The sequence below is a fragment of the Gavialis gangeticus genome, unplaced genomic scaffold (genome assembly GCF_001723915.1).
Source record: "Gavialis gangeticus isolate Ggan-Ray unplaced genomic scaffold, GavGan_comp1, whole genome shotgun sequence".
In the NCBI taxonomy this organism is placed as follows: domain Eukaryota; kingdom Metazoa; phylum Chordata; order Crocodylia; family Gavialidae; genus Gavialis; species Gavialis gangeticus.
This window is the reverse complement of record NW_017729019.1, coordinates 13,515,905-13,529,239: the sequence shown is the minus strand read 5'-3', so window position 1 is coordinate 13,529,239 and position 13,335 is coordinate 13,515,905. Positions and strand designations below refer to the sequence as shown.

Genomic DNA, 13,335 nt, shown 5'->3' with positions numbered 1-13,335 from the left:
TCTTCGTTGCAAATTAAACTAATTTCTTTTTGTCCCTCCCCCAGTGGACATAGTGAATAATTGTGTATTAGAAGTGACCAACCTTTTCTGTGCTGGAAGACTTATGTCTTCTTCTTTCTCTTTTCTAGAATAAACAAACTCCATTCCTTCAATCTTACCTCATAAATAAGGTTTTCTAAATAATTTATCATTCTTGGTCGTTTTAGCCCATGATATCCATCCTCATCAGTGTGAGCAATCATGCAGGGAGGTTTGTTTAATTCACAATTACTTATTATGTACTGCCCATCACCGTACTGAGAGTCCAGGCTATACATGCTGTATTGGGGCTGAGAAGGTTGTGACGGTAACACTGGAGGAAACTGTACTGGTGAATACTGGCAGTAAGGAGCAGGCTGAAAGTCTGTATCTTGCAGCTGATAATTGATGTGCTCTGGCAAAACATCTAGACAATGAAAGTCAAGAATGAAACTAAAACCTAAGGAAGGGTTTGTGACTATTGCAGATTTTAATATCTTTTTATAATCTGTAACTATTAAGGCACAGATACTAAGAAATACATTTTTAAAATGTCACTCTTTTCCCCTTAAATTGGTGCTTGTCATTTTTCTTAGTAAAGTTTGGGAAGTAGGTAGGGGCTGTTTTCATATATGCTTGATCAATGTCATATTGATGATGCTACTGGAATCTTACAAAGCAACGATTTATTTTGCACAGTTAGTTGAATTGCAGACATAAATCATGTATTTAGAGTGCGGTATACTCTGATTTGCACCTGCTGTTAATGTTTGTGGATTCAGATTGTGCTCCAGGAAAGAGGCTGGGCTTCTGTCTAGCAGAATATTTACTCCTAGATAAGTTCCATTCAATGCATGGATAAAAAGTAATATACTCTGAACATTTCTCACAGCATGGACTGGACAGTTAATGTGGAAGTGTGCACAGCTTTTTAATGATCAATCAAACAACAAACAAACCAACCCATGACTGCTGCAGACACTCATTTTGCTTTCTTAATACTTGCGTTTTGCTTTGCTCACCATAATACTGAATGGGTTCGGCAAGACAATATCCATCAGGTACAGTGACAAAGGTATTTGCCATATTCTGTTCCAGCTCCCACAGTTTCATTCACTTTGGTATAGGATGTACCTTTGAGGAGGAAACCTGAAGAAATGGAAATGTCAAGACTTAGGCTGTAATAAGGCGGAGAAGTGTCACTTCAGAAAGAATTGGTGTGGGAGATTAGCCATACAGCTCTGAAAAGAGAGCAGTATCCAGACTGCGAGGCCATGATCAGATACTAAGAGACATGAAGATGGATAGAAAGTCCATTGATCATGGACAGCAGAGCTCTGCAAGTCAAGATACAGATGGTTACCCCTCACCTGTAAAGGCTCTTCTACACTGGGACGTTATTGCAAAATAAGCTAGGATGTAGATTTAAGGTGCAATAGCTATTCCATAGTACCCTGTGGGCAAGTCTACATGAAACATTTACTGAGCTGTTGACTAACTTACTGCACAGTTGACTATTTGGGCACATGAAACTAATAAACTGTACAGCAAGGTAGGACTTGCACATACAACTACTACCCTGCTAAGGAGTTTTTTCATGTGCAGCAGTGCACGTGCAGGCACTGAGCTGGCTGGCTGGGGCATGAGGGTGCTTCAGTGCAAGGGCTGCCTGCTGGCTAAACAGTCCAAATCATATCAGTAAAAATGCCTAGCTTCACAAGAGGAGTAAATATAAGGAAGCTGTAAACAATTATAAACTCTGAAACCCTTTAAAGTAAAATTCTATTAGGTATGCAGTATATACAGAATATAGGATATAAATGAGACACGTCAAATGTTGAAAGCACTATAGAAAAAGGTATATAAGATGCTGTATATCTTCACACACCCACACAACGTGAGAAATAGATGGTGTTTGTATTTTAGATTTTCGCTGGACCTGTCACTCTAATGGATCCCCAAACAATTCTCAGTTGATATATAACACTGTTAAAGGGTAGCCATCGAGCATATAGCATGTCGTATGACGGTTTAGGAACAGGAAATTTTGTCACTGGAACATTGGGTCAAATATTTCCTCCCATCCAAAGTGTCACAGGATCTGTAATGATGCCTGCAGAGCCAACAGGAGCTTGTTTTTTTAAGATCTGAAAGACCTGCATGGGATGCTACATGGAATACAGTTTACATAGTGAGCATCAGAAGATGAATTTATGGTTCTAGGAAATCCAGAATGAAACTGTATGTTGAGGCATACCCATCCCCAGCTAACAAATACTTTGCATGTCTTCTCCCAGTACAGGCATATGGAAGGACAGGAAAGGTTTCAGTTCTAGTCATGTACAGAGGCTGGAATGTTGCCATTCTTATCTCTGCTAGTAAATATTTGCTTGAAAGAGAAGTGACTCAGTGAATCATGAGGCCCTTATCATTGGGATCAATTTGGCATGGACAAAGTCTACATTTTTCTCTTCAGCAAATATGCACTTTTTTAAACTGATGGAAATGTGTATTTCTAATTCCAATACACTTGTAGTTGTTGCTTTACGTGAAAATGTACTGCAAAGTAAAATAAAATTACACTGACCCATTCTATCTGTAATGTAAATGCAGTACATTTCCACATGCATTGTGTCATGAATTTAATTCATTGTGATGGCCTGAATCAAGCTTTGTTCAGGCAAAGCTTCCACTGACTTGAATGAGTGTTATCTGAGAACAGATTTCAGGATTTGGCCCAATTATACTGGTCATGTGGTTTTACAGAGTAGCAAAAGTTAAATTATGCTGTATGTTTCCTTCAAAAACAGATTAGGAGAACATTAAGGTTGAAGAGTAAAGTACTCCAGAGTCAGACATGGCAAGAGTCAGATTCCAGATTAGATTTGCATTCTGTTCTTTTGTGTGCAAGTGTATGGCAACAGTGTCCGTAATAGTATTTCACGTTAGATGTGTAAATGTTGAACGTTCACAACATCCGCAAATTAGAATGGGTCAGTTTAAACTCCAGTATATTCTTGGTTAATAGAACAGCGACATGGATACTAAAATCAAAAACCACGTTTATTTGAGAAATAGTATGATTATGAAAATAAAGACGCTATTGTCATAATGCATATGAGAGATTAGGGATCCTTTAACATAGTCTTCTGGCACGAAACCGTATTGTTTTTTTCCATCTGTATTTTAAAAATAGGGAAAAAAATCAGAAGAAGGAACCTCCTCTTCAGGACTTTGAGGAGCAGTAGATTTACAAAACTGACAATGCACTTATGCTATAGTCTGGATTCCCTGCGATTGTTCTGTCCCTCATGCTTGGGAAGCTGGCAGAGGCACATGTGAGGAGCTGCAGAGCTTTTATGATGCTTTGAACAGAGCCCTTGCCTGCAAATCTTCTGAGTGCTAGCCATCCCTAGTCTCCTCCACTTCCAAGGACTGCAGGGATTGAACAGAATCTCTAGAGACCTTTCCTCGGTTCACATATTAATAATCATTGGCCCTATCATTTGTATGCATAGCACAGCTGCTTTAGCTGCACACTCTGAATTTAACAACTTCATGCGCATTGTAGCATAAACGCAGGACATGCATTTTTCAAAGATCATTCGGTCACTTAGCACTCAGAATTCACTAGAACATGGAAAAGCCGGTTTCCTGGATGATGGCTGTGTCCATGCAGAGTGGTAATGTTTTACCTTAGATGAGACCATCACAAAATTGCCTTCCTCTACTCTGCTCTTACTCAAAAATAGCCAAGACTCTTATTTCGCTTCATTAAAAGAGGTTACCTTTGAACAGAGATGAAGCCTGAAGAAGTTTAGCGCAGAAAATGAAACTTTATGAAAAGTGGACGACTGAAACCGAATAATAAAATGGATGCTATGATACAGCCCTTAAAGCAAGGCAGCCACTATCATCCCTTTTTCCTGTTTCACAGTGCCACGCTTGGGATAAAACCCATTAGTCTTCTCAGGTAAATTGAGCTTATCTGAGATTTGCCTAAAAAATGGGAAAATTATGCCTTGCTTGCTTGCTCCCTCTCACTCTATTTTTAACTATCTCTTACATGATATTCTAGCTAATGTTAGAATGTGGGGTGTCTCTTTTCATAGTTAGAAAGCAAATGAAAAAATATACCACCCTTTTCATGAAACTTTAGGGTAAATTTTTCAGAAGCAATTAAGTGACAAAAGCCATCCAAATTCATTTGACTTTTGGGGGGACTAAGGTTTCTAAATCACATAGGCATTTCTGCAAATCTTACTCATAATGCTCTTTAATTATTTGTACAGTAGTCTTTCTTAGACATGATATCAGACCTAAACAGGGATGTCTATTAATGCAGTAGGCTATCTACCCGCTCAAATCTGACAAGTCATGCAAACGTTTAGCAAGAGTCAGATCTTAGTAATAAGTACCATTTTAAATGGTCACCTAATAAATAGGAACTTGTGACCAAAGACTGTCAATTGACTGACTGAGCAGAAGTCACACAGACAGACTAAAAGACACTGGATCTGTTTACATGCTATTGATGGCAGAAGATGTGATGTTGTTTTTTGTAATGTTATTATGATGACTATTACAACATGTAACATCATTCTTCAAGAAGATGCTCTAGGGAGCTCTTCAAAATCTCTGATTCAACAGTACATTAACATCTATTGTAAATATTTTGACAGTTGTGTCATAAGGGAAATTTCTTGTTCCAAGAGAATTTCAGGAACTTGAGCTGAAGGTCTTTTACATTTATTTAGTGCACCCCATAGCCTGGGAAAAAGCATGAATGAACAGCCATTGCTGCTAAGCAGCTTTATTTTTTTCCAGAAAGAAGAAGGTTATGAAAATTAAAATAAGCATTTGGTTAGGTGTTTACTGGCCACTAGCACTCGATACTATTGCCAGGTGATATATCTGGCTACACTCCATTACACACATCTGCATTTAAACTAGAAACGTTTTTATTTGGCAAAGCTTATAGAATCAGAAAACAACTTCAGCAATATCAGAATGAGTCAAATTTACTAATAATCTGAGCCCTGGCATTTTCTCTTGTTCTCTTAATCTGCGACGAATCCCAGATTAAGATGAGGTCTGAGGAAATCTGTGTTACTCACTAAAAGATATTTGTTCTTTTGATGCGTCCGTCTGATCACTTTTGGGGGATTTCCATAACAGCGACTGGATTATTTCACTAAGGGATAGTTTTTTAAGTAAATATTTTGTAACCTCTGTTTTTACCTTTGACAAACTGTTGTATGTCTAATTATTTCAATGGAATAATGTATATATTTTGTCAAGTAAGGGAAGACCAGGTCTTTCGCTGTTACTTTTTGTCTCGTGTGGTGTGGAGGTGTGACATTGAAATAGCCCCTGCCGCTTAAAGAAAAGTTTGTCTTTTATAGTTAACAGATACATTTTTTTAAATTAAACCTAACACAGATTTACTTGTAACACAAAATCCTCAGGGTCTGAACTCTTTTACAGCATAATAATTACATGACTCAAACAGACAGACCTATTCAATCAACACTTACTTACATTGTGCATTTCCTTACCTTTAGGAAAGAAAAAGGCAATCCTCTTCAGTAACTAGCATACTGTATATCACCAAGCAGTCTACATTGGCATAATACCCTTGAAACAAAACTACTGGCAGTGAAGATCACCTGCTTTAAAACCTGTAATCTTTCTTTCTTTTGTAACTAAGACAACATCCTAAAAATCAAATGACAAAAGTTTTTTGAATAGTACATATCATCAAAGCACAATTAATTTGTGGGAAGGCTGATACTACGCAATTCCTAGGCTATTAGAAAAGTGAATTAAATACTTACATACAGTTGCCCCAGAGAGAATGCCTTCTCTTCCTAGAGGGAATCTGAGATGCAACAGTTACTTCAACTCTGATTTTCAACTGGAGGAAACGGGGCCTTTTCCCTATTTATCAGTTTCTTTGCATACACTTAGGCTCCAGACACTCCGCAGAGCAATGCTTCAGCTCTATCAGAGACACAAACTTCCCACACAGCCCTTGCTAGGGTCAAAACAAGGGCAGCTGCAAGTCCACATAAATCAAATAATAACTGGATCATCAGGGACAGAGGCCACTAGGATCCTCACGTCACACTTTCCCAGAGTTCTCCTAGTCAACTTGCTAAATACTTTGTTTTCTTGATAGAATTTGACCTTCTCTTACTTTGGTTAACACTGATATCTCTGCACGTTAATAAATATATTAACATATTACTTAGTACTACTTAATACTAGTACATTGTACTAGTATTATTTTACTAGTGTTACTATTTTACTACTACTATAACTGCACTAATATTATTTTACCATATATATTTGTGGCATAATCTAAATTTAGGAGCTTGATTTGAGGTCAGCATTTTAAAGCCAAAACACTTTTAATTTTTGTAGATTTTTTAAATGTATCATGCTGTCATCTGCACCATACAGATCAGCTAAATCTAGGACCTTGCTGTTTATCAGCAACTGTCACGCATATTTGATAAGTTAAATGTACCCTGAATCCAACAGCTTGAAAGTTGACTCAGGACCCCTGCATCCCTTTCAGGTGGATTCCAGGGGAGTTTGGGGGACTCTCTCAATTGTGGTATCCAGAAGTGGTTCTGGGGTTTGAGGTTTTTTACCCAATGAAGAAAGTGCTTGTAGCACTTAGTCCTTGGCTCTCTTAAGTATCCACAAAACAATTTCTACTACTTCTGCATGAAATCTAACTGGAATAAATTTTGCTGCTTTGTTTTATGCCCACTTGTGTAGTATGGTTCTGCACTTTATTGTCCTGTAATATATTACATTGTACGGAAGCTGTCTAACAGAATTGCCATTTAGGTACTTCTTGCTAGTAGCTTTTCTTTGTAAACGAACACAGAAGTTCCTCATTTTGAAAAATTTCCATATGATTTAACCCAGCAGTTTTCAACCTTTTTTCATTTGTGGACCCTTAAAAACTTTTGAATGGAGGTGCAGACCACTTTGAATTGTAAGTGTGGGTATTCACATACGTTTGATTGATCATTGTCACCTTTATAGTCTGCAGAATCTCAGGGGTCCACGGACCCCAGGTTGAAAACCACTGATTTAACCAATCTAAACATGGGCTTTGGGGACTTTCTAAGATACAGTGTCAGACCTCTGGGGCAGGGCATCATGACTAGCATGATGCTAGGGAGGCACCAGATGTTTTAGATCCAGACTGAGGTCACATTCCTTACTTACAAGAGCAGTTCAGCAGTTTCCGACATTACCGCAGCATTAGCTAGTTAGCGCCTTCCTTTTAGCAACCTTATGGCTCCCTCCTGGGAATCGCAAAAGATCTGTAGGAAAGAAGCTCAGAGTTGGGTCGTTCCATAGGCACATCGCTGCTTTGATAGCAGGCTCTTTTCTTCTTACACTCTGAGGAGTCTAGAGCCTTTCATAGTTGTAGGGTTGAATCTGGACTTCCAGAAATGCATGCAGTTTTCAAATCTCTGAACCACAGGACATTTTCCTTTCAGACACTTTATGCATACACTGGTCTCAAGCATGTGGGCTCCTTCTACATACAAAAGGCCTTAAACATGCAAACTTTGATATAGGGATACATACAGTGAGAGAAACAAGTCAGATCTACATCACTTAACATTTTAAAGGCAAGGATGAGATACAGATCACAATTGTATTTATTAACATACCAGGCTATAAAATTTTCTGTAATTCTCATAGTGCTGAAAACAAAAGTTGTACATGAACAGATTGTTTAATACAGAAATATGAATACAAACATACATATAAATATAGATGGATAGAGACCATGTCTGCTGTATTAAGTGAGCAGCAGTAGGTTGCAGTTTAAAGTAGTTAAACCTAGATGTTTTTCATAGGAATAATTTCTATTTTTGGTGACTTGCTATCTTTATATGTACTTCTAAGTGACTTTTGACAGTTAATGTTTGCTTATTGAAAAATAAACAATTAAATTCTCAAAAAGGCTTAGGTTACTTGAGTGCTTAAATCCTTTTTACAGGGGTACAGGTTGTAGCCGTGTTGGTCTAAGGGCATAGGCAGACACGGTTCTTCCGGTGAATCTGATATCTTTTATTAGACCAACTTAAATAGTTGGAAAAAAAAAAATTAAGCAAGCTTTTGGGTTTAAAAACCCTTCATCAGGCGCAGGAAGTTTCTGCAGTTGGTGTGTGCTCTTCCTGGATGGAATAAAAAGTAAAGAAGTCAGAGGCTGGGCTGGTATGCATACAAGATAGGCAGTCAGTCAATTTTTTTCCAACTATTTAAGTTGGTCTAATAAAAGAAATCAGATTCAACCAAAGAACCTTGTCTGCCTAAATCCTTTTTAACTTTCACTGGGACTTTATGTATCTGAACCTCAGATTTTAAAGATACTTTTGCATTGTTCTCCTTAGAGTTGCAAAGTCTAACTGATTTAGATAAGTAAATCCTAGCTACAGAAATCACTCAGCCTAAGTCCCAGTGACTTTCAGTGGAACTTAGGGTCCCAAGTGCCTTTTGCGAAATGAGACGTGGCCATCGTGTATGCCTTGCGGCACCCAGCTGAGTGATAGATAAGTATCTTTAAAACTTCCGGGCTTGAGTCACTTTCAAAGTGGTATTCGGTAACAATGCTTGGAGCCATCACTATGCACTTATTTTTACACTAAGATAGTCACTATTGCTTTCGCTATGACATTTTTTTACTGATTATTTACAAGAAATAACCAGTCTCGAGCGTGTTAGCCCCAGCACAGCAATTCAGTAAACAAATTACAATAATTATTTACATCATATAATCAGTTGAAACTGACATAGACATTTTTCAGCAATAAGGCATATCTTGTCTCTGAAAAACAGCGATAACCTTTCTTGATTTGCAAGCCTGCTTTGAGGTCATTTTAGGTGGCAAAGGAAATCACCAGATACCGTAAACATGCTTTGCTTGATTTTGGCTGGTTTGCATTGGCTCACTCAGTCATCCATTCCGACGGCAAAGATTAACAGAATAGGTTGCGTCTATCAGGAGCCAGAATCTGGTAATACCAAACAGGCTGTGCATGGCAAACATTCTCATGCAGGGACAATCAGCAGTGACCATGATCCCAGTCTGACCTGCAAGCCCCTCTTCTCTTTGTCACATCATATTCTTTTGGCACCTTTCGATCGGAATGGGCCCCTCAGCAGGACAGCCTCTGGTGTGAGGGCATGTCCTGTGCGGAGGTCTAAGAAATGTCACAAGGGTCTAGAGTTGTAGCACTGTAGACAACTGCTACAGGCTATTGCTGTTTCTGAATCACGTTTGAAGTCAAGCTGCCGTCAGAACTGCAGTTCCTATGGCGTGTCTCCTAGCAGATCTTGCCTGTAAATGGTTTGGTATTCACATAGTTAAAGGAAATCATATCTGGCCCAGCTGGAACTTTTCTGTGTAACTGACCCTTCCTGCTTGATCTGGTATTGGATTGTTTATGCAACTTCAGTAATTAACCACTATCAGCCTCATTAATGAAACATAAACCACCTCTCCTGATCATTTATAAAGTACTTGTCAAACACAATTTAAACAAAGGGCAGAATCTCAAGTAAGTAACAGCCATTTTAAAGCTACTAGGACTCTGCTTATGAGTCACTGTGGTCATTTTGTTGTTTTTCATGCAAAATAAAATAGAAATTATGGAATCATCTATTGCTTTTGGCTAGCTCCCTCAGAGTCCATCTGAGATCTGTTACACAGGAGCAACAATGTCTGGACAGTAGTATTTGCCTTTTTAATGCACAATACTTTGGCTTTTACTCTAAATCATTTAATGATAAAAGCAAAACAGTTAGGAATCCTTGGGAAACTTATTGCTAGTTTCACTGCTATAATTTTTGTTACATGTGGGATAAAAAACATGTTGAGACACTTAATTATTTTGTGATAGGAAAGCTGTTTTTCTGTATGGCATGACAAGAAGCACAACTGTTCAAAGCAAACTTGTGAAAGAACGTTAAATACTGCCTTCATCTGTAGTGTTCTACCTTGTTTTACAGGAATAGCAGGTGCTTCAGTAGAAACTGCCTTTCATCTTAAGCCTCTCCCATGTAAATGGTAATGTGTACAAAAGGAGAAACATTGTCTGGCCCTAGACTAGGATTTCTTATGGCTTGTCCAACCAGATAGCAGAACAGTCTGATCCCTAAAGAAATAAAAGATCTCAACTCATGGCATTTTGGTGATTGCAGTATAATCACTGGTGGTGACTAGGGGCCCAGTTCTGCACCAATTATGTACTCAGGCCCTAGGGCGTGTAGGGTAGATGATAATGGCTCATGTCACAATGTCACTTCCCCCTATAAAGATAGCGACTACAGAGAAGGCAAAGAGGAGAAAATGAAACCATACCGTCTTTACCGAAGGGGGAGAGATGGTCAAGGGGATCTTCATTCTCTATTATCATTTCTTATTAACGGATTTAATACGGTTAGGCACACTAAGCGAATCTTTGAGGCGTACACTCATGTTCCTGTTACCCCATCCTTTCTTTCTATAATCCGATTCTCCTTCCGTTGGTTACACTTGTGTAATCTTGAGCCAGCCTTGTCTTGTACTGTGTATCTGTAAAGCACCTACCACAGTGAGGCTCTCTTTTTTGATGAATCATAATCCAGACCTTTGAGGTCTGGGGTGAAGGTATAGATTTTGTTTGCAGTAGCAGTTCATTCCATACTCTCCTCTGGCAGACTTTAAGTCCGTACTCACTTCTGCAGCTCAGAACAACAAGTTTTGCCTATTATTTTCTTGACTAGCGAGCTCTTACTTGTGCAGTGTTAGCCTTCCCTGAATATAGCTTTATGTATAGTTAAATCAAAAAGTAACACTCTTCAGCAAACAAAATCCTGTGTTGCAGCCTAAGGATAAAAATTACAGATAGATCCTCAGCCACAGAAATGTCATCAGGCAGCACCTTTCAGCTGGGATGTATGCAGATTTCATAAATGTTGTTACCCAACTACAACCCAGGAAGAAAGAACTATGAGATGCAGTGAACGGCTCCTGTTTAGCATTAGAGTGCATTCATTTTTCTCCAGAGCTTATTTCAGTTGGTTTAGTGTTAGATAATATAAAGACTCTTCTGTTTTATGTCAAAGACATGAGAAATCCTCCTTGTAAAATTAATAGAGAAATAAGCCAGTGGGAGATATAAATTCTCATTAAGTTCTCAAATGCTTTCCTGGAGTAGCGGTGGGAAAATACCTCAGTCCTGTAACAAAGATGGTCTTAAACTATTTATCCCTAACACTACCTGTTGTTTTCTTGCGGTCGTGGAAAGCTGTACTTAGTTTTCCTATTATATCACTTTGCTCTCAGGATTTAGGACTGGAAATTTCATAGACGCCTAAGAGAGTTAGGCATCCAACTCCTGCTGAATTTCAGTGAGATTTGAGAGCCTAACTGCTGTCGGCCCCCTTGAAAGCCCCAGCCTAGGATGCAGTCTGCTTTAGAAATGGCATTATTCCATCTATAAAGGTGTGGCTACTTAGAAACTTGGTCAGCTGGGTAGGCAACAAAACCGATGCAGCTGCATTGTGCATGGCTAGAGTAGGATACCAGGAAGTTCTGTCGAGGTTTCCATACTCCACACCCCATTCTGAGTCATCTTGAGAGAACAAACCGAGAGCATTAGGCCATGCAGTTCCACAACTACGTAGATCCACTGGTCAAACCTCTCTTCTATACCAAGTGGTGGGACGGCCACAAGAGCCTCAGGGTTAAGGCTGCATTCAGTGGCTAGCTATGCTGTAGTAGGGAACGATTATTCCCTCCTCCTCCCTGCCACTGAACCAGGCTCACATAACTGACTTTAGCACAGAACCCAAGATTTGTCCCTGAAACATTGCAGCACAAGGTCCATGCATACACACGTGCAATATTAAAACAAGAGGACTTAACTGGTGCTTGAGCACAGATATTCATCACAATGTTTCAATTGATGGTGATTGTAAATGCATTCAAAATGTAAGATTTCCGGTGCCAAACTCCTTAAAACACCAAACTGTTACTGTGACTTAAAAAAAGAGATTCCAGGCTCCAGACCTGCCTTCACAGGGCAGAGTACTTTGACACCCTGTGTTAGGCACTGCAAAATAATTGTTGTGGAATGTATGTCAGCATGTTATCAAGAATGGAGCATAGGTGCTGGGAGACTAAAATAGCTGGGTGTAAATTTCATCCATTTATCCATGATAATTTTTTTCTTTTCCTTCAGCCTGGATTCCATCTTACAGAAATTTGTTTTAATTGTAAAAACAATACTAGACTCATAAACTATGTGGTGCCAATGGCAATTCTTCCAGATTTGTCAGAACTGGATAATGAAGATAAACAGCGGGTCTGCATTCCTTAGTGACTTCAAAATCCATTTCCTCCCGCAGTATCTCCTCATGGTGTAATCTTCACCATAGCATTTCTGTCTTTTGTGCATAGCAGTGTTATAGCTTGTAGTGGGCAAGAGGTGGAGAGTGCTAACGATCGTGTTAATTGGTAGTGGTTATGTAAAGAATAACACCAATGAAACTGCAACATGACTGGCTCTTCACATGTAGGTTGTTGACATTTTGGCAGTGAGCCACCCAGAACTTATTAATAAAGCTGCAGCTACTGAAGTATTGGCTACCAGATATTTATAGTTTAATTGTAGTTTAACTTAAAAACACTGCACTACTTTTCAGTACAGAATCACTCCTTTAAAAGTTTTCCAAGACAGCCTGGAAGCATTTTGCTCTGTCACAGCTTGCTCTTTTTGGAAATAGCAATTTGCTCCTATCTGGCATGTGCTGTTCCTGCTAAAACAAATCCATGTTGCATTTGACAAACTACAGCCATGTAGTTAGGAGTTATTAAAAGCATTAAAGCATTAACCTCTCGTAACCTCATTTTTCACTTTGTACACATACATAAGTGTTTAATCGAATTGAAGTTAAACACTGAAAAATTTGAGAGGCCAACTTTATACATTCTCTTCAGTTTATACAAGGTTGATGTGATAAGAGGCAAAAGGAATTAGAAAGACGACACCACAGCACAGAAATTGCTCATCACTTGGCTTAAGCTCTGCTACTGCCATTTGTAAAGCATTTGTGGAGTTAGAGCCTCCATTCAAATATTCCCCATCCCCAAATCAAGGGTCTGGGATGCAGTTCCCTGACGTGGTGCCACACCAGCTTGCGCTATCGTTTGGGGGGTGGGGGGGGGGGTTAATTTAACAAATTCATGTTTTTAAAAAGTCTGCTGGGGAAAGAGCAAGCCTTGCACATGAGAAA

The 13,335-nt window shown here is 39.0% G+C and overlaps 1 protein-coding gene across 2 annotated transcripts in view; it reads right to left on the bottom strand.

Annotated features, from left to right (window-relative positions):
* LOC109295331 (bile acid receptor-like) overlaps positions 1-6,072 on the bottom strand; it is an 18,603-nt gene extending 12,531 nt beyond the window's left edge. For both annotated transcript variants that reach the window (XM_019514118.1, XM_019514119.1), the window contains exons 1-3: positions 5,856-6,072; positions 1,041-1,167; positions 204-445 (exon numbers count right to left, since the gene is read on the bottom strand). In XM_019514118.1, coding sequence (XP_019369663.1) covers positions 204-445; positions 1,041-1,131 — 333 coding nt within the window. In that variant the 5' untranslated portion in view covers positions 1,132-1,167; positions 5,856-6,072. The remainder of the gene's footprint in view (positions 1-203; positions 446-1,040; positions 1,168-5,855) is intronic.
* Positions 6,073-13,335: the final 7,263 nt, after the last annotated feature.